Below are 22,136 nucleotides of genomic sequence, written 5' to 3'. Positions count from 1 at the left end.
AGACCCTGTTTTCCGGCACACATTTCACCAGAGATTGCTTTCTAATTTAGGAGCATAAGAGGCACAAGCATGTGGAAGAAATTGGTTGTTGGGGACTGGCAGCGAACACATCAAGGGTCAGTGAGGATCTTCGCATAGCCCTGTTTCTGGGGAGTCATATAAGTATGATGAAGGTAATGCAGTTGGACCAGCAGCAATAGGGTGGAAATCGGCTACACCCTGGAAGCCATACAGCCCTCCTGCCATTCAACCTCCTCCAACTCTCCCAGCCAACCCTCCCACCTCCAATGCAGGGCCTCCAGGGACCCAGGTGCATTATTCACAAGGGGTCAATATAACTGGGAGACAACACCCTTACCCACCCTCCCATTGAGTAAATGACACTCCAGGGGGTTAAAGTCTGGGAGTTCATTTAGGTCATCCCTGTAGGTACTGAGGGCATGGCACACCTGCAAATATTGATGAAACAAAGAGGGGTAAAGAGATAATTGGGTCTGGAGGTCGGCAAAGGAGTATATCTTGGGTCCACACCAAATATCAGTCAGTGTGAAGATTCCGAATAAATCCCATCAACTGAAACCTTTAAGTCACATCAACTGCTCCAGCCAGTGACTTCTCCACAGTGGGATCTGTCCTGTCAGGCGTCTGTGTCAGCCTATAAAGAAGAGAGCCCCTTCCATATGAAGAAGACTACTCTGGTGATTTCTGGAAGAGAAAGGGGCAAGGGACGACCATATAAATAATGCATCACTCCATCAAGTCCCAGGTTGCATTACTCCAGTTGATATGTTGGATCCGCCCAAACACCTGTTAGCCAATCATTTATAACTAAAAGATGGGATGTCCAATAGTATGGGTGGATGTCTACTTCCCCGACACCTCCCTCGTAAACCAAACAGCGATATGCACCCTGAGCAATACGGGGAAGACGACCATGCCAGAGGAAGGAATGAAATAGTGCTGCTACTTCTGTAAATCAGGTGTTTGGGATGAGGAGGAGAAAGTTTTGTAAATGGCATTAGGAAAAGAGCAGAACCATTACCTTTATCAATGTTAATCTGCCAAGAAGGTTCAATGGGAGATCCCACAATGCCATGAGACTTGGTTCAGTGTTTCTCAGGAGCGGAGTTAGGTTGCAGACCTTTGTGAGATCTGGCAAGGTTGCTATGTGTATCCCTACATATTTAAAGCTGAGTCGACGGATGGAGTTGCTGCCCTTCAAGAAGTAGATGCATATTCCCCCCAACAGAGGAACGAGGAGTAATCTCCTAGTTGAGGCACAAAAAAGAGGACTTATTGAAGAGACTAAGGACCTGATTTAGACTTTTGTGGAGGGGGTTACACCGTCACAAATGTATTGGATATCTCGCCCGCTGTATTACTATCTCATATCAGCCTGTGCAGATCATAATACGATGAACAGGATGTTTGTCAAATTTGTGACAGAGCAACCCATCCGCCAAACTCTAAATCAGGCACTAAATATCACCAGGGTGCGGGGAGCTGAGGTTGGTGGGTTGACCAGATACAGAAGGACATCGTCCGCCTATAGTGCAATCCTGTCCTCAAAGGCCCCGGCCCAACACCAGCCACTAAGTTGCGCATCACATCTGACCAAATACACCAGGGTTTTGATGGTCAGAGCGAAAAGTAACTGGGAGAGGGGACACTCCTAGTGGGTGCTGCCTTCAACTGCAAACATCTTAGCTTGTACCCCATTGATTCTGACTTGAGCGGATGTGGAAGAGTAGAGGAGGGACACCATTGCACGAAAGCTGGCCCCGAAATCCATGCAGTGTAGGACTGCCGCAAGGTAAGCTCAGTCAATCGCGTCGAATGCTTTTAAGAAATTGACAAGCAGCAGGGGTGTGTCCCCAGGCAGTTCCTCAGCATGAACAAGAGCTATTTGCAAGCGCTATAAACAATGTTGCATGCTGGGATTTGGCACAAAGCTGCATTAGTCAGGGTGCACTAGGGATGTCAGGACTAACTGAAGTCTAGCTGCTGGGATATTGGTGTATATCTTAATATCCTTGTTTATCAGAGAAATGGGGAGATAAGACCGACAGTCTAATGAGGGTTGATTCATTTTAGGAATGACAAAAATTGTTGCCAGGTCTAGAACCCTGGAGAAATGATCCTTTTCTGATGGCTTCCCTAAAAGGACGAGCAGGCCAGGGACAACATTGTCCTGAAATGTGGAGTAATACTCAAGGGAGAAGCCGCCTGAGCCAGGTAGCATGAATTTTGTCCTCTGTACCCAGTTCATCTAGTGATTTCCACTGGGTCAGAGTCAGAGAATGGCGTAGTATGTCGCCAGGCACTGGTTGGGGGATTTCTATGGTGGGGTTTTGCAGTATGCGCACAGAGTTGCTGATGGCAGGCAGAAAATACCTCTACAATGTCAGGAGCTGTAGAGATCACAATGCTGGACACATCTCTCACCATCGGAATAAACCAAGAGATAATGGGGGTTATTCCAACTTTGGAGGAGGTGTTAATCCGTCCCAAAAGTGACGGAAAAGTGACGGATTTACCACCAGCCGTATTACGAGTTCATTATATCCTATGGAACTCGTAATATGGCTGGTGGTATATCCGTCACTTTACCGTCACTTTTGGGACGGATTAACACTCCTCCAAAGTTGGAATAACCCCCAATGTCTCTAGTTCCCATTTGATACAGGAGTGAAGTTGTTTTTGTTATAGTGCTCATAAATGCATTGGCTTGTCGTCTGCTGGCAGTGGTGTGCCTCACAAGTGATCAGTTGTCGCAGTGCAGTTCTATCTACATCCAGTTGGCAGGTGAACACGTCAGCGCCGGTCTGGGCTTTTGCGGTTTAATTGGCAAATATGCAAGTCTGCGATGTCTTGCTGTCTGTCTTTTTTGCCCAGAGAGAACCAGGACTTTGTACTGACCCTGTGTTAGTTTCAAAATCTGAGGTAAGGCCGTCAGATAGGTGTTCCACCAATCTCTCTTCCACTAGGTGCCATACATTCAGATGCCACGTAGGGCGGTTGTGAGAAAGTGAGGCTCCTAGCCGAAGACGTTGCAGAGACGGATCAGATATGCTCGGCGGGGCATTGGAGTGCGTGAGGTGGCAAACATCTCCACTGCAGAAAAAAAAATGTAATCGATCCAGGACATCGTCATAGCGGAGGCTGAGGTGTGGGAATACATCCTAACCTGTGGATTCCAGACCCTCCAGACATTACCAAGGCCAATGGAGGTCATCCAATAAGTCAAGGAGTGGGATTGAGCACCATGATCTCAAGAAATAGGGCCAGACAAGTCTAGAAGTGAGTCAGCAACAGCCTTAAAGTTACCCCCAATGTCAGTGTGGCGAAGGGTAGGCCGAAGGCAAGCTAAGTCAGGACACGGAGAGTCTGCAAATGTAACTTTTCACACTCTTATCACCTCATTTGCAGATTAAATATCACACTAATGCCTTATGCTGTGTTTTAAAATCTCTTCAACATATTACAAGAACAGCAGTAGAAACAAATGAGAAACATATAAAAGTTTGCAGAATAAATTTCCTGGTAGCAAAATGTTGTTGTGTGCCAATATATGAATACGAAACTGGCAGTTTTAATATACTTCTCATGATTTTTAAGCTGAAACACATTTTTAGGGAGGATTGATTACAAAGTATCAAAGAGGTAGTGAACAGGGGAATCTTGGCCTCCTTACAGATGAAGGATCTTTGAATTATGAGTCTCCTGTAGCGGAGGCTATTATGGCGTATCCCAGCATAGGGGGGGTGACCTGACCTAGCACCTGCTTTAAATGGCTCAACTGTCATTATAAGTGCAGAAGGAACGTAAGCTGAGTTGGCTCGGCAGAGTCTAATTGTTACAGACGCTATACCAAGTGGCGCACGGACTACTGCAAATACAATGCATAAAGAAGTAGCAGGGCAATATCTTTTGGGGAGCCGGTGTGACAGCCAGCATTTCATCTGAAGATGCCCATGATTCTGTGTTAATGCCTTTTCAGATGCAATGTACACCTTCTTTTTCCCCTGGCGAGCCCAGCCTAAATAAGCAGTACCAGAAAATGTCCAGGGTAGACATACAAGAGCATGCCAATCAGTTTTTCTCACTCACGGATGGGGATGACTGAATTCGCTCAAGCTCCAGTTTTCTAGATAAAGATAAAGACCTGTGTTTAAATGCTATAGAGGCCATGAAGAACTCAGAGGCTGGGTCCACCGAAAGGGTGATACTATCAGACAAAAGAAAGTACAGACTAATGGACAGGATTACAACTTGGCCTCCCTAGCCTTTAAATAGGATTAATCGGCTACAAGTCATATTTAGTCAGATGATTCCCAGATGTGCAAGGACTCGCCTTCCCAGGATCCTGCACAGTTGCTTGTTTCTGCTGGAGAGGAACCCTCTTTGGGACTAATATACAGTACCATAAAGCAGCTCCAGGACGAAACCTGCTGTGAGAGTAGTAGGTCATGCTTGGATGCAAAGAGGTTTTTCAAAGAACCAAGACCTGGAGAAGTGTCTCAGCCTAGAGCAGTGTTGGTGTACTTTGGGAACTTTTCCTTATGGCAGACAATCTCTGAGAAGGCACAGACGGACTCTAAGAGTTGTTTTCTGCATTCCCAGATTTCTGCCATTGGAGTGAAGATGGCAGCTGAGACAACTCATTAAGTCTGTGCAAGATCTGGGTGGGGAAGCCTTTCTGCTTAGGCCAGCCCATTTGAAGATTTTCAACAGCAAAATCCAAACCTTGACTTTAGAGATAAAAGCCTCAGAAAACATAAGTGGTTTGACATCAAGGAATGGGAAAGCTTCATAAGAGGGGGTCTGATGCAAGATCCCTAATTTGAATATGAAATTTGAACTACTGGGCTTCAGAGGCCAGGTTTTTCTTCTTTCTTTTTTTGTAGCATGTTTTTTTCATGTTTTTTCTATCATTGGGGTGATAAAATATTGAGCTGGGAAAAAAAGGTAATGATGGGTTGTTGGGAGGTGAGTACAAAGGTATTCCCCTTTGTCCGGAGGTCTCCAGGGCATGTGTATTGTTTTTTATCTTCTTACTCCCGCAAGATGGTGGGTTTAGATTCAGTGTAGACCTAATAGCCGATGATTAATTTTCTGGTATCTTGTTAGTCTGGTGGGGGTGATGGGTGTTTTAGATTCTCATCATTCTGGTTACAGGGGGTCTGACTGCCTCATTATGGTGAGGGGAGGGACAGAGGGGACTTGGGGGATGGATCTGGTTTTGGTAAAGTGGAGCAGGGGGAGGGTTGGTTTGGGTTTCTTTGGGGGTGGGGAAGACGGGGGAGCATTTGAAGAGGGGAGTCATTTTAGTCATCATTCTGAATTTACTCTTATCAAGAGAAAGGCCCAGGAGTAAGATTCGAATGGCGACTGGCAATATCTGAGGACTAAATTATTCCACTAAGAGGAGAAGGGTGGTGTTTGGTCTGAGTATATTGTGAGCTAACATACTTTGGGGGTTATTCCAACTTTGGAGGAGGTGTTAATCCGTCCCAAAAAGTGACGGATATACCACCAGCCGTATAACGAGTTCCATAGGATATAATGGACTCGTAATACGGCTGGTGGTAAATCCGTCACTTTTCCGCCACTTTTGGGACGGATTAACACCTCCTCCAAAGTTGGAATAACCCCCCAAGTCTACAAGAGACACACACAGAAGAAGCCAGGAAACATTTGCTGGAATCCTTGTGTTTTAAGTTGGTGGGGTGTACAATGCAGGGGGCTTGGTCTAGAGGGGTAGCTATCTTGGTTTGAGGCAGTGATTGCAGATTTGCAAGTACAAAGTTGGATAGCTCCGGTAGGTGGGTGATCACTCTGTTTATCCATTCAAATGGCCTATTCACCCTTGCAACAGTGTATGGGACAGTATTGGATGACCCGTGTCTATTTGAGTGACTTAACCTCGAGCTTGCTCCCTGGCCCATGCCAATAGTGATGGGTGGTTATATTAATTTTTATAAGAGCCGGAACGCAGCTAGCGAAAGGGTTTCAACAATATATGGGTTGAAAGCCAAAAGTCCTAGATTTCCTGATACATCTTGGTAAAACCCGTGGGTTGTTTGTTGTTTGGGGCCTCCACACCGGTTCCATGTGTGTCTAGACTAAGGGGGTTATTCCAACTTTGGAGGAGGTGTTAATCCGTCCCAAAAGTGACGGTAAAGTGACGGATATACCACCAGCCGTATTACGAGTTCCATAGGATATAATGGACTCGTAATACGGCTGGTGGTAAATCCGTCACTTTTCCGTCACTTTTGGGACGGATTAACACCTCCTCCAAAGTTGGAATAACCCCCTATATGTTTATTTCTCTTGCACTCCTGCATGGTGCTAAGATAGAAAAGTACCCAAGGGCCATGTCTAACCATAACCTGTTGGTTCCTAAGCTAATTGGGAGAAATCTGAGGCCTCCCGTATAGAGCTGGACCTTTGACCGGGCACTTCTGGTGGATATGGATTATATAGCCCATATCAAGGGTTGGATCTCAGATTTTTTAGAGATCAACTGAGGGAGTGCCCCTTTGGAGTGGTGTGGGACCCTCTTAAGGCGTGAGTGCATGGGGAAACTATAAGTTTTGGATGGAATTACCAGAAAATTCTGAAATTACAACTTAAAGAGCCATGTAAGACACTGGAGGAAGCCGAATCACAGTTTATGGCGGCGGTTGCTGCAGGGAGGATATAGAGAGTGTTCAACTGTAGGTTGTGTTGGGCAGATCTGCAATTATTAGGATATCAGACAAAAAAGCAGTAGAGAAGTATGTTATTTGGAAGAGGGAATGCTATGTCAAGTGAAAGGCAAATTGATATCACCTAGAAAGCACAGGTTCATTCAGGCAATGGTACTATGGACCATATTCAGCACGCAATCACTCTTTCGGATGCTGCTTCTGTATTTGGAAGCCCCATAGCAATTATATTTATAGACACTGAAAAAAACCTTTGACGTGGTGTCATGGGCCTTTTTATGGACTGCTATGGAGCATTTTGGTATAGGCCCGCATTATATAAAAGCAGTGACGACAGTATATCATAACCCCACTGCAAGACTGCAACTGATGGGGGGGTCAATCGGGAGGATACACATTTTTAGAGGAACGAGGCAGGGATGTCCCCGCTCACTGCTACTCTTTACACTTTACATTGATCAATTCATTTGGAAATTGGAGCAGAGCGTTTTGATAAAACCCATCCAAAATTGGGGCTGGGACCAAAAGGTTCTCGCGTATGGAGACAACGTTGCAGTTGTCATGACAAACCCTATTTTGCTCTGGAACAAATTGATACAGAACCAAAGGCGTTCAGCAGTCTTTTGGCCTATCTCCTCAATCGTGATAAGATTCTGGTTGTTATTAATAGAAATCTGCAAGCGTATAATAAAAGAGTTGTCGAGAGTCCAGTGTATTTTGGGGTGACTATAATGCCTGATCTAAGTCATTTGGTGGAACATCATTTAGCCCCTGTAATTCAGTAAGACACCAAGGATTTCCAGAAATGTAATTACCTACATATGTTGATTGTGGGTCGGAGCAATAGTATCAAAATTATTTTCCTCTCAAAAGTGCTGTATCTGTTTCATGAATCTCTGAGATTTGCAACTGGACCCTATTGTCCGCTAATTTGAAAGTCCAGCATTATCAAACCGTATTCAGCCTTTATTATACACCTCAAGAAATTGCAAAATGGGGAGGCTCAGTAGGCATCACTTGTCCACGATGTAGCCCCCATGATGCCGACTTAGTACCTATGTGTAGTAATTGCCCCTCTTCGACCTGTTATTGAAGGAAGATTTCAAAATGTATTTATATCTGTCTGGGCAGGAGGGTGGAGCTAACTAATCAACTTATTTTGCTGGGGCTGCAGCGCAGTAAGATTCCTAGTCAAACTCAGAGATTTATCTTTATAAATCTAGCTGTAGGTTGGGTTTGTATTGCCTCCTCTTGGCTGGAAAAGGCTACCCCCCTACTTTTCAACATTGGCTTACCTGGCTTTTGGTAATTTTCTACCTCAAAAAATAACCTTGCATGGAAAAAGGGCAAAAAGTCTAGGCGCTTGGGGGAAAGTATATGGGCACATTTAATAGAGTGGCCCAAAAAGGCAGGTTCTGGATAACCTATGCGAACCGGGATAGATGAGAGTTAAGGGCTAGGTAGGAGTTCAATGGTGGCATGAAATACTGATTGCTGGAGAAAATTACCTTTTTTCTTATTTGTGCTGATCTCTGTTTTTGGATATTCTATTTTGCTATGCAAAGTGGCAATATTATGGAAGGTGATGTATGTGCTCCCTCCTTAAATTGCTTTTTCTGTGGGGTGGGGAGGAAAGGGTGAAATTCAATAAAGATTATTAAAAAAAGAACTAATCAAGTGAAGATGTATTAACTTCAGTCTCACAGCTTTAAAGACATTCATTAATGTGAAGTTTCTAAGAGGATTTGGTGGATTGCGAATGGCCCTCAAACAATGAACTCATAATGAGATCAGCAAATCGGTTTGATTTAACACTAGATTAGCACTCAGATTTAGTACTTAGAATACATTTGTTTACTCAGACTGTCTACACATTTATATAAAATATGGCAAAAATAAATGATCACTCATGAAAGACACTATTGAATTGGGTTTTCCCATCCAACATATGATGTCTTCTAGGACCACAAAATCAAACTTGGAAGGCATCATAAATATTTTTTATTATCTGTATCTCAAAATTATCTAGCTCATCCTAATGGGTTTGCTTTTCTTTATCTTGTATGAAACTCTCTATCCTGTTAGCGTCTTTTGGATTTTTAACCTACTTTCTGGTAGAAATATTTAAGTTTACAGGTCCAGTCATCTGGCCAATAGTGCTTACAAACTTGAATCACTGAAGGTCCATCAAGCAGAGTGATCCTAAAATAGAATGTCCAGGGTGGCATAGTATTTTTCTTTGTCTCTCTTCTACAGTATGTAATCAGTCTAGATTGTGTGTCAGCAGCACCAAAGGGCTATGGTGGAAGTAAGTAGAGCAGGGAAATCAATAAAATGTTAGCTAATTTTAGTTCATCTGGATGCTTTTGGGGATCAAGTGCTTTAGGGGGTTTGATCAATTCAGTTACATCCAATTACAAGACAGCTCCTATTTATTCACGCACCATATCCACAATAAGTACTAGGATCAACATTATGACGTCTACATTGAGGCCTTAACAACTCTAGCAGTAGGAGTGCATTTCCGTATCAAAGCATTCGGAAACTAAGCCTTCGTTTGTCCTTTTCTGCAGTGCTGAAGTGCTCCAATGACGACAATTTCTGCACCATCAATGTTGACAAAGAATATTTTGCACAGATGCTAGCTATTCCAAAACTGTCTTCCCAAAGGTGTCCCAATGCGTATCAGTGCTAAATGGGACATTAAATAGTCACTAGGCACCACTGGTATTTTTTCTTGTCTTTGGATTTTTGGGAAACGTGGCAATATCCTTAATAATTGTTTTATCACTCCTCCCACACAGACACTAACACTTAACATACATGAGTCAACATTTTAGTTGTTTGTGAGACCCCTAGATGCTTGTACTGAAAGACAAACAAATCCAAAAATTAATTTAAGTTTCCAGGGCGATTAATTATTTGTATAGCATTTAAAATCTGCTGGTATAGTTTTGTTTTTTCCCAAAAAAGTTCTAAATTGGCACCATATGTACAGTATAGTATTCTAGTTTTGGCCACACTGATGTCCAAATTATTATTCTAGTCGGGGTCACACTGATGTCCAATTCACTATTCTAGCCTGGGCCGGCGATTGGGCCTCTCTCCCTCATCTCCTATTACTAAAATAATTACCCTTAGACCTCTGGTAATCAAAAAGGTTTCCTCCGTTGAACATCATTATAGAATCAAACAATGGACATACCAAATGAAGGGCAGCACATAACATGAATGCTTAAAGACTCACCTCAACCAGCATGGGGACAAATAACTTTGAGGTAAAAATTGAAATGGGAATTGCACATTAACCTCTATTCTCATTAGGTGAAAGAAAACAGCTTAGACAATATGGGCACTAATGTTATTATGTTCCTGTTTCTTTTTGTAACAGCTCTGTTTTGTGATTATTATAACCAAAAAGATGGAGGGTGTGAATGGCACTACAAGCCCTGTGGAGCCCCCTGCATGAAGACATGTCGCAACCCTAGTGGGCAGTGCCTCCATGATATACCAGGCTTAGAAGGTAGGTGCCTTTCTGAAGTTCTCTCAGTTTGTATAAATATTGGTGCTTTCATACCATTTTGCATCCATCTAGAGATGAACAGTTTAAAATATTTCTAAACCCAGGTGGAACTGCACAGATATTTTAAGAGACAAATGCGTTGCTCCTTTTGAACAGCTGGTAACTGCACAAAGATCTGATGAGTTTATAATAAGATCAAAAGATAATAAGATCACTGTGGATGAAGGCACTTTCAAAATCTGTTGTAAAGAAGGAAGCATATCCACATTAATATTAAGCAAATACACCTCATGAGCAACACTTTTCAGGATCATGATAGAAACATAGATTATGGATCTACCACCAACTGTGCCCTGTTTCTAAGTAGAACCCAGGAAGCTGCAACTTAAGGCATGACAACATTTCCATTCCAACATTCAGGACCTAGGTCTACCTATCAAACTCAACCAAGACAAAGAAGCTCCTCACTCAAAATGACTATATAGTAGAGCTCAATGGAGGAAAAAAGATAACCAACAAATGTGTGTTAGCACAGGGATACTATTCTCTTCTTAATGTAGAGTTCCCGGCAGGTTTAGGATCCTGCTGGGAATATCAGGCGATCTTCCCAGGGATACGCATGGAAACCTGGGCCGGGCATGGCTTTGGATAGATGTTTCTGGGATTGTTTGTGAATTTCAGAAAGTCATAAATCCACACTTGCACTGTAAACATTGGAAGGCAGACTTAATAACTGATTTTGTGAACAAGGCCCATGGTATTAGATTAATTACCACGGCTGCCTTGTGACCAACCTAAGTCTGAGCAATGCCATAGCAGAGACTTTAAAAGTATATCATTTAGTAGGAGAGGTTGTTCTGTTAAATGGTTTGTTGTCTGTCACTGCCAAACTGGGATGCAATACCTATAGTGAGGAATCAGACTGTGGGAAAAATCTCTGCCTTTTCAGTCTAATGGTACTTGGGCTCTTATTAGGAGTGGCCTGTAAAAGTCCCCATTATTTCCCTCCTCTGGATTTACACTTGCCAGGGGTCCATGTAATTACTGATGAGGGAAAATAGTGGATGTTCTGAGTTTTGCAGGAACAACATATGTGCAAATGCAGGTTTTTCACCAGTATTCTACCTGAAAAATACATTTGCTTGCTGCAGGTGAAATCTCTGGGGGAAATACCATTAAGCAGAGGGTTCCCGCTAAACTCATAATTCTGATGGGTCAGAACCTATGCAATAAAAGTGGACAAATCATAATGAGGGCCTAAGTATCTTTCTGGTTCAAAGCATGACTGCTATACAAGAAATGAAAAACCTAAAGAAACTGGAACTAGGCCTACTCACATTTGTAACTGGTCATCCAGTGTTGTTATCTCATATACTGTCTCCACAGGGCATATGTGTGGTGGAGGTTTGGGTCTGTGCCCTCCTACAAGTGGCTTGCTCTTCATCTGAATTAGTATATGGGGACACTTTGTCACTGGAAGGCAGCTTTATAATCCCATGCATATTTTGATGAAAATAAGATGGTTTTGATATTAATTGGTTAAGTAGTACCATTAAAACAGATTTGCGTTGGAGCCTGTATTACTTATGACTCACTGTTGCCAGTAAATAGGCATACTCCTTTCACCATCCAAAACTTTCATTGCCTAGTAATGGAAACCATGTGTGGTGACAATACCAGGATGACTCCATCGTGTGGAAGTCATAAGAATCCGTCACAAACTGCCTACCATCAGTTGTTAGTAGGTGAATGATAAAAAGTGTACTTTGAAAATTTGGAAATCTGGTCATATATTTTTCAGTACATAACCTGAATCAAACAAATATATGTTAGAAGTACACTGAAATCAAAGAATTCACACACTTTACAAACTGTGCAAACATATAACTGCACCTTTCAAGATAATTTATGTTAAATGTATTCCTTGAGCACAATCTATGGCTACCTTATTAATATTGAATTATTGCTTTGTCTTGATGGAGATTTAATTAACTTTTGTACATAAAGTTGAAGCAAATATCCTTTGTGTTTTTTCTTGTGTAATGTACAGTATTGAATATTTCTCACCATCATGAGACTCATTAGGATAAATCTTTAAGTATTAATGAGGTGATCTCAAATAACTCAAAGTTCATGAAAATATTAATAATGGCTGTTATCCAAGTACAACAGAGGCCCTACTACAGATAGGGCGAACTTTACTGTTTGCTCTAAAGAGCACCTTTAAGCAGGTGCATTGGGTGCAAACAGAGAAAGAGCACCCTATTATGTAAAATGCGCAGCCCGCAGGGCAGCTGTAAACTCACACTGTCCCCATGGCAGCACATTCAAGAGAAATACAAAGCAGTTGTTGAAAAGCTGCTCTATGTTTCTCTGTGGAGACAGCAACCTGTCTGACTTTGAAAAGGGGTTAGAAATCCCCTTGCAGGCAGGTGCCATGAGTGACTGCACCAACCTATAAGGAGATGTCTGGGTGTTCATTGAACCCCCTTTTATCCCTCGGGAGGGTTGTCCTTAAGGGGCGCACCAACACTTTGGCATCTTATTGTGGCACACTTTCATTGCCCCCTGTAAAGGCATGTTTGTCTCTACCTCTACATTGGTAATTTGGCATGGGTGCAGAGGCAAAGTTATTCACTCATTAAAATTGGGCCACGCCCTATGAAAATGAGGGAACACCTTCTTGAGATTGTTATGGCGCTACATGTGTGCCAGCATTATATGTGTTACAGAAGGGGCTGCTCACACGCATACAAAGCAGGCACAAATCCCTATTGCACCCACAGGGCACTTCTGTAATACTGCCCCTAACGTGCTCTATTTCTAAAAGAATATAATGTGACCTCATGTGTTTTAATGTTTACAGAAGTAGTGAGGCTAAAACGATTTCTCTATCCTCACACATTTGCTTGGTGGATACCTACAGAATATTGAAGAAAAATGTATTAATATGAGTTATCTATATGATATGTAAAACAGAAACACATTTTCAAAGTAATGGAAAATAATTTTTTTTGCAAAACAAATTAATGTTGATAGTGCCCTGGGCCAAACTTCTCAAATCGTTTATCAGAGGGATGTTTTTGTATTGACTGAAAGGATGGAGAGAATGAACTTTTGGTAAAGAAATTTAATTAACAGTGTAACTCATTCTGCTACACAATGAAGACTAGGAATCCAAAATGTAGTTAAAAATGTTATTGCAAGTTAACAGTAAGGTTAATATGAACCAAGCAAATCAGCATAAGACAAACCAGAAGTTCAGTTACAGCAATACAGAAAATTAGCTGTAAAATCTGGTGCTTAGAGAAGGGTCTTTTCTCTTAAACATGAGTATGGTCTAATGTCATCTATAACAATAAATGGAAATAATAAAAAATTATCTAAAAAAGTCAGGTAAATTCTAGGAAAAAGAGAAAAATATATGTGCATGCATGTAAAAAAGATTTTTTTTTTCATTTTAGAAGCTAGGTCAAGAATCTTCTATAGAGAGAAATGAGTATCAACCTAAGCCAGATTCTGCAAATGGAAAATAGGATGGACAAGGAAACGTTTAGAGATCTGCTCCTAGAACATTAGTGAATACCACGTGAATCTTCTAAGTAACAGCCCTCATTCACACCATCAGGATTTCCATTGTTTTCTCCATTCGCATGTTGTAAGCTGCAACATTTACAGTATCTCCCAGACCGGTCCTGAAAATGATGTCAGCCTTGGACACATGCGAATCTTTGTTACCTTACTGAATAGAGACTGTCTGTTAATGTTCTGTCTCTCAAAGTTCCTTGTCAACGTCCTTTTCTCAGGCTTTCTATCACAAATACAGTGTCACATCTATTCCCTAGCCAATAATTCATGTGAATGCACCGGCAAAGAAAACATCATGCAAGCAGAAATGGAAAAATACTATTTCATGCTGACAGAAATACAGGCCTAGTTAAATCAAGTTTAAACATATAATTCAAAGGTGCATATTTAATACGTATCATTTGTGCACATGTAACTACAAATAAATTATTATGTCAGTACACAAGTTCATCCTAAATTCATGTTACAGTTTTAGTTGAATGCAATGCAACCTTTAGTACACAAGTATAAATATGACTAAGAACCACATTTAAATTCAAATGTAAAACACGTTTGCATGATTCTTTCTCGTTTCTAAAGAAAATGCATTGCAATAACGTGAGGATAGTTTCTCCCCTATTTTAAAGATTACATTTCATTTAATAAGGTTAAGGCACACAGAATATGTGATTTTCAAATTCTACAGTGAATGCACTTTAGTGTGGTGTTCAAGTGAAACACTACATTAATAATGTTAGAGCACACAAAAAAAACAATGCTAAACACCTATACAGGACCATCATTGTGATGTTGGGTGTGGAGCCAAAATTACGCTGCATGAATGTGATGGAGGAATATTTTTGAAAAGATTATCAGTTGATTAAAACTTGCTTTTTAATAGGAATTCATTGGCAATAAACTGTCTTTCATTGAAGTTTTATTTTTGTTTTATATTCACATTTTATGCTTGATAATGCAAACCTCTGAGCCAGGGCTCAGATGCAGATCCCAGTCCCATCTCACAGAGATTTCTTAGTTCTCAAAAATTGCTCTCAATGTGGATCAGCCTACAAATTATTCTTCAGTTCTCTAAACCCTGCCACAATAGCAGCCACCTGGATCCAGTTTTTCAGGTTCTTCTTCTGTTCGTGTCCACCTCTAATTATTTTCACTCCATTCCTCTAGGCTGCTATCCTACCTGTCCCTCAGACAGACCTTATCTTGAAGAGAACAGCATGGAGTGTATCACACAGTGTGGTTGTTATGATGTAGTTGGAAACTATTACAATATCGGAGATCAACTGGATATATGTGAGAGCTGCCTTAACTGGTAAGGTTTCAAGAGATTCTGTCATTTGAAAGACACATGGTGGTTACTGCAATTTTAGCAGATGTGTGACTTGCACCAAAACAGCTAATGCTCACATCTGTCCTTTCTAGAGTGTGTTCTAAACAAACCCCAAAGTGTATATGATTTGTAATGATGGACTAGATCCTTTACTGCCATATGGAAAAATACAACATTTATACAACTTAAGTACGTGCAGCTTGGTGGAGGAGACTGAGGACCGGACATACTGTCTATCACAAAACAGAGCATCTCAAGCAAACATGTAGTGCTGCACTATGCCAAGGATCAGAAAATAGCTGTTTTGCAAAGGTGATCGAGCTGTTCCTATCCTAGCATTTAGACTGAAGGTACACTCTCCTGTACGATTTTCTAGGGGTAAATAACAGCAAAGGAGTCAGCATGTACAAGTATGCATGTAACATATGTAGGTATATCAGGCAATGTAGTGTATGACCACATCATTGTGCCTGCCTTTGCTTAGGATTTGAGACAGACAGTTCACTTCACAATGCAAGGTTTTTGCCCTGGTCCACCTCAGATGACCATCCATGCATACATTAACAGAGCCATGGTCAAATGGGCTTTAGCATGAGTATCACATCTCAGTTCCAAAACACTCTTTTACATGACAGTTGATCCATCACTGGTGTTTGTGACACTTGCCAATAATATGTAATGCTTCAAAATGCTATAGGAAATATGAGTGTTAGACCTATCAGTCTTAGGGTGGTCCCTCCTCCCCCCAATGTTTTGACTTCCTCCACCATTTTTCCATTCTACTTTTTGCTGACATTAAGACTCTGCACACTTTACCACTGCTAAGAAGTGCTTAAGTGCACATTCTCATTCCTTAAAACATGTTAATATTGGCTTATCCCCAATTGACATATTTAATTTCCTTATAGGCCCCAGTAAAGTGGTACTGAATGTACCATGCCTGTAAATGAAATGCTATTAGTAGGCCACCAGCACTGATTGTGTCACCAACTTAAGTAGCCTTTTAAACATCTCAGGCCTGACATTGCAAAGCGTGTGTGTGCAGTTTTAAACTGCCATTTTGAGGCCTTGGACAGCCCAGAGGGCATGGTGCAATGTATTTAAAACATTGGACGTGTGCTTTTAAGTTTTACATGTCCCAGCATTGAAAACTATTCAATGTGTGTTTCACTACTGCAAGACCAGCCCCTCCCATAGGATAACATTAGAGGTGCCTTATTACATTTTATAAGTGGAATTCCCAAATGAAAGAGCTAATGGTTGATGTTGGTGTCTATAGAATCCTAATTTAAAGTCCTAATTTATGCCATTGAGTGCCTGCAGCCTATCTCTGGTCACATGACAGAGTGTAGTTGAAGTTAGGTGGGCTTTGTCTATTCCTCCTAGATAGCCACACACAATGGGAGCTTAGGTGGAACTGGTTAGATCATCACTGGCAAGACAAAATGGAGGAACTGAGCCCATCCTCACCGCTGAATAGGCTGTGTCCTGTCTCCACACAAAGGGCCTAATGACCCTGCATTGCCACTTCAGCCAGCTTAGAGCCAGGGCAGGAGAGGCAGGGAATTCCATGCACTTTAAAGCCACTGTCATGAAACGTCTCCCCCTTTCCAGAATCAGGGCCCCAGTGTATGAAAGAAGGACCTCAGACACCAACTCTTCAGTAGACTCCTTGACCTGTCTGACTCTTGTCTGGGGAAGGAGAGCTCCATCTTGAACTCAGAACCCCAGAGTGACTCAAAGGGCTAGTCTGTTGGCCTCCTGATCTGATCCTCAGGGACATTTCAGGGTCCCTAATGATTCCTGGACCTGTCTTCAGCAAGTTCCTGAGCCCCAATAGGATCTCTAGAGGTATTGGACCACTGGTGTGGTTCTTGAGCTCTTAAATTCGCAAGGGCTCACTCAATTTCTAACAAAGAGCAAGACAAAAAGTGATGACTGGAACGGTTGAGCTAACCTCAGCCACTGACAAATAGGAACCAGCTTTATGCAAAACAGTCTTGGTCAGTATTCAACAGTAGCAGTCAAGGCTGAACTGCCAATTCAGGTCCCTTTGAATGTAACACAAGAAACAGCAGCCCAGTTTCTATATATTTGTGCCCTGTCAACAAGATAAAGCTTGGGTCTCAGGGCACAGTGAGCACTGGACTCATTTCTAAGCATATCCACCTCAATTAATACATTACACTCTGTAAGATAAAACAAATATATGGGTGGAATGCTTAACATTTACTCTGCCACATTAGTTAATATCAGTCTGGATGTTGTTTCTGGATGTGACAACTATGTTAGAATGTTTCTAACATTTTTGTATTGCCTATAATGTTAGAAGGGTTTAGGCTATTCCTAAAGCATTGACATGATTGTTGATTAATTTATTTGGATGAGATGTGGAGTTGATCTATTTAGTAATTAAAGTATTGAAAACAGAGCCACTCTTTTTGATGCTTGAATCTTGTCATTTTTGTGATGTGTATGTTTGGTCAAACCACTCTCTTCATTATTTAATGGTCTGTCCATCACACACTAGTTATTGTAGGTTTGTACTAACAGCAAGATGATTTTTGGGCAACCTTTATCAAATACATTTCAGAATGAATAAGAAGATATCTGATGATGCCATGGACATTGCTTTGGGGTAGCCAGGCTTACTAATGCTGCCTCTTTTGTAATATCTGGCCCAAGTGGAAATGAATGCAGCGACAGAAACAGAAAATAGGCAGCTGCCATGTTAACGAACTGCAGTTTCATTTATTTGCCCTATCCCAGCCCCTACCAGCACTGAGGGTACTGTTAAGGGCCAGTAAATGCAGAAATGGGATAACCTTGTGAAATCACTGGTAGCATCACAGGGTTTGAGATGTAATTACAGCTACTCATGACAATGCTGTGAATCAAGGTCCAAGGGCATCACTATGTCAGTGGTCTTTTGGAGCACTGGGTAAATGTTCACTCCCTTCTACTTGAAATATGCTGTTTTATTACTAAGTCACACTACACTGTAATGAATAATATTCCCCACCAAATTTGTGAGCTCCCGCACAGATCATTCAGGTAGGATAATTTGGGGCACCTCTGTATTTAATGTTGCACTTGATTGCCAGGGTTTTAAAAGTTGAAATCAATCCCAGCACAATAATTATGTTTTATGAATGTATATTGAAAAATGGGTTTTTCCTCTGTGGTGTTATGGTGAAAGTCATTGCAAATTTACTAAGGGTTGAAAAAACATTTGCAACTGAACAAAACAACATACCATTATATATCGCAATGCACACATTGCAAACCCTTGTAATTTGCAAGGACAATTGGATTGGAAAAGGTTTCTTCCTTTCCCTTTGTGTCTCATAGTGCTTTGAAGCGGCATTCATAACCGCAAAGTACAGAATGCTCATCAGCCTTTGAGGAAAGGCAGAGAATATTTGGTAAGTAAGCTGTCAGGATTCGACTACTTGTGCTCTACGGAGGTTTTCACAAAGGAAAACGTTCACGTGTGAGAGTCTAGGAAAATCTACACACGTGTACTCTTTGTAGTAAATGTACTACTTTTTTAATGACACTTTACAAGTATAAATACCCTGCAAAGAGTATACTTACATAACTCCATCCCCTGAAACCAGGGGGTGGATCAGTGTAGAGATACTAACTATCACTTTTAACACATAGGCACAGATCTCTATCACTGGGGTGGGAATCTCCCTTGTTAAAGTATGAGGAAGCATAATAGTTTATTGAATAAAAAAATAATCAACTATTTTAAGAGAAATGTTACTGAAAAATAATTAAGTATATTTTATTTAAATATAAAAATAAATAGAAATCTATAAAATGATTAAATTATTTTAAATGGATCATCTAATGCATGAAAATAATTAAATACAATTAACAATATTTTTAAAGATTTGGTAAAAAAAAAAAAAAAAGTAATGTTTATATTTATTTATGATGTATGAAAAATCTTGAATGTTATTTATCGAATTAATTTGAATTGATTTAATTAATTTCTAACACGAATAAAGTTACAATGTTTTAAAGTAGAATTATTTTCTAAGTAAACTAATCACCCTGAGCCCCTTACTCACTCTTGCTTAGCCCCTCTTAGCTTCTCCCCAAACCCCTTCCACTTAGTAGCTAGTAATTCCCCATTTTTCAATCACTGTCCATGTCCATCCTACATGTGCTACTAAAACAGAGGTTTACACGCACTGAAATTTCCACAGTCAGGGAGAACATCTCCCCACAGAAAAGAGAGAAGAAGTGAAGACCATCTCCGCATGTAGGTATGTGAATAGCATTTTGCAGCAGGTGAGTAGTAACACTGTAGCCCTCATAAACAAACTACAAAACACAGTTTGTGAATAGGCCCCCATGTATGCTGCTGCAAACAGTGGGCAAAGAACATTACAGCTTCATGGACAACTATATACTATTCTTGAACTTCAATTCACTCACAATGTGCCACTATTTGGAGCCTGGGGTTGCAGTGTTAGCACACTGTCAATGTGAATGCTGGGCTGTAGTCTGCTGACCCATACACGCTCGTCTCCCAACATTTACTACTGTTCGCAATGAGGTTCAAAGCATAATCCTTCCCTACTATTAATAATGGAGTGGGTGGGTTGTGCCTCACTCAGAACAGTGGGTTGTACTGCAAGCGATCTGAGAATTTCTCTCAGAGCGCAGTGTTATACGAGTCACTGCACTGCATGCATCCTCTGAAAATCAAGACTCCAGTCTCGTGCTTCTTTGGCCTTAAAAAACATTAACATGTCTTAAGTTAAGTAATGCAAAGAAAAACGTGTCTGCCACCTGAGTGCCATTTATCAGTTGTTACACTTCATAAACTGTATTGTTTTTTTTCTTACAGTACCTGTACAGTGAATGGCATTATATGCAACTATGATGCTAAAGGTAGGAACTGAGAATACCCTATATAAACATGTATCTGCTGTACAATCCTCTGAACACCTAATTTAGTCTTTAGGGTTGTGTTTAGTATTTTTCCTTCAGTATTAATTGATTTACTGAATGATACCCTTTAAAAAAATCGTAAATGTTGGTAAACACTTCGTAACATAGTTGAAACAGTCCTGAAATTGTCAATGACATTTCTAATCTGTTAATGAGACCTAAGGGACTATTACTTTTATTTGGAAGCAATTGTATGTTGAACGGTTGGAATGGCCCGCACCACCTTCCCACATGCCACCTGAGAGTACGAGCAAATTCTTTCATTTGGCAAGTTGGTCTGTCTTCTCGACACCCTGCCCACACGGATCCCCTGCCACTCCGATATTTCTTCACGCATCATGTACTACTAACTTACATCGCTGGGTGAACGAAGATGCTTGTAATTGCTTGAAAACAATTTAATAATTTCTATCCTCCTCTACAGAGATTATCATCTTCAATGTTGTGCTCTAGAGAACATCAACCCCATATCATGAAGAGGTGCTCTAGCTCACCGCAGTGTCTAAAGTGCATACATTTATCTTCGCATTTTCCAGAGTTAATCGTTGAAATGTATACTTTACTCGTTCGAGGCGGAGTTCTTCTCTCTGTTTCTGATGTGTGCTTTATGCAGTTCATCCATTCTCTCAGAGAAATTCCCAAATAAATGCACGCCCTTTAAAGCAGTGCAAACGAATAAACTTCGGGTCTTGGCTCAGCGAAGCTGCTGATGATACGGCACATGAGCCGTAATAATCTACCATAGAAGTGGGAGAATGTGGTGCAAAATGAAAAATTAGAAATACAAAACAAAAGTGAAGCTAAAACGCAACATATGTAATGCAACACATTAGTTAAGATTATAGCAAAAAATACTGAAATCTTTCTACGCATGTTTTTGAAGTGAGTCACATGACTAAGTGGATTATGTTCTTGAATATGATTTTCAGCCTGCTTCTGTGAGTATGAGGGAAGGATCTACTTATACAAGGAGCTCATCTACCATTTGGATGACAGCATGGGTAACTGCATCAATGTCACCTGTGGGTTGAACGGCACCATAGAGGGTACCCAGTACACATGTCCTACAACAGCACAGACAACCACTTCCAAGTCAACCCCTACGACAAGAAGCTCGACAGTAACACTAACAGGTGATTTAATCATCCCCGTTATTTTTACATGAGTGTGAGACGTGTTTCACCCTTAAGCTTGTCTTCTGTGGGACCTTAAAATATTCCAGTCAAATTTGGGCCAATAAACTTTAGAAGGATCTATTTTGTCTGGAATGGAAATGTAAACTATCTCTAAATGATTTGTGAGGAGCAACTAACTTGTGTACTACACAGCATTAACAAGCAGTGGCTACATCTGAGACGCAGTGGTTGAATGGTGGTGTAGGAGCAATAACGAGTGATTATCATGCATATCTCTACTATGTGGAGGAGCCATTAGGCACTATGAAGGATGAGAGTGTGAACAATACATTTCCGTGTATTGCATCGATAATCGTCCAGTGGCAAAGTGCATGTGTTTGAGATAAATATATACCATATTTCCTTAATAGTTGGGACATTACCTATACACACGGAAGTTTTTGAGACATTTTCCTACCCATTTGTCTCTCCTCTTCCACATTTCAAACCAAGACTGTCCCTTGATACATATTTCTACTCTGTTCAATTTCCATATAATTCCCTTTGTAGAAGGTGACAAGCAGCCACAAACATTTAGACTTTGGCCACAATGGATGACTTTCAAAACTTAATTGGAATGAAATGACACATAAAGTAACAAACAGAAGTTGAACTCAATATGTATTTTTGAAAGATATGTTTCCTCTCTGGCTATGTGTACCAAAATGTCTAACTTTTCTCAGTAAAGTGCATATTCAGACAAGTGTGAAGAATAAGAGTGTGGCCTATAATCCCGTTAGGTCACCAGAGACCATGTCCATCTCCCACTTGGCTGACCATTGCTAGCCATATCAGGGATGCCCATCTGCCTAATAGATAACTTGAAATCTTTCAGTGTC

General features: G+C 41.0%; 1 protein-coding gene across 1 annotated transcript in view; it reads left to right on the top strand.

The window, feature by feature from the left end:
- LOC138283526 (mucin-5B-like) overlaps positions 1 to 22,136 on the top strand; it is a 466,047-nt gene that overhangs the window by 427,793 nt on the left and 16,118 nt on the right. Inside the window, exons 26-29 of the mRNA XM_069221466.1 lie at positions 10,105 to 10,236; positions 14,989 to 15,133; positions 20,019 to 20,062; positions 21,052 to 21,255. Of these exons, the coding sequence (XP_069077567.1) occupies positions 10,105 to 10,236; positions 14,989 to 15,133; positions 20,019 to 20,062; positions 21,052 to 21,255 (525 nt within the window). The remainder of the gene's footprint in view (positions 1 to 10,104; positions 10,237 to 14,988; positions 15,134 to 20,018; positions 20,063 to 21,051; positions 21,256 to 22,136) is intronic.

This window comes from Pleurodeles waltl, chromosome 3_1 (assembly GCF_031143425.1).
Source record: "Pleurodeles waltl isolate 20211129_DDA chromosome 3_1, aPleWal1.hap1.20221129, whole genome shotgun sequence".
Lineage (NCBI taxonomy): Eukaryota > Metazoa > Chordata > Amphibia > Caudata > Salamandridae > Pleurodeles > Pleurodeles waltl.
This window is presented reverse-complemented; position numbering and strand designations above follow the sequence as displayed.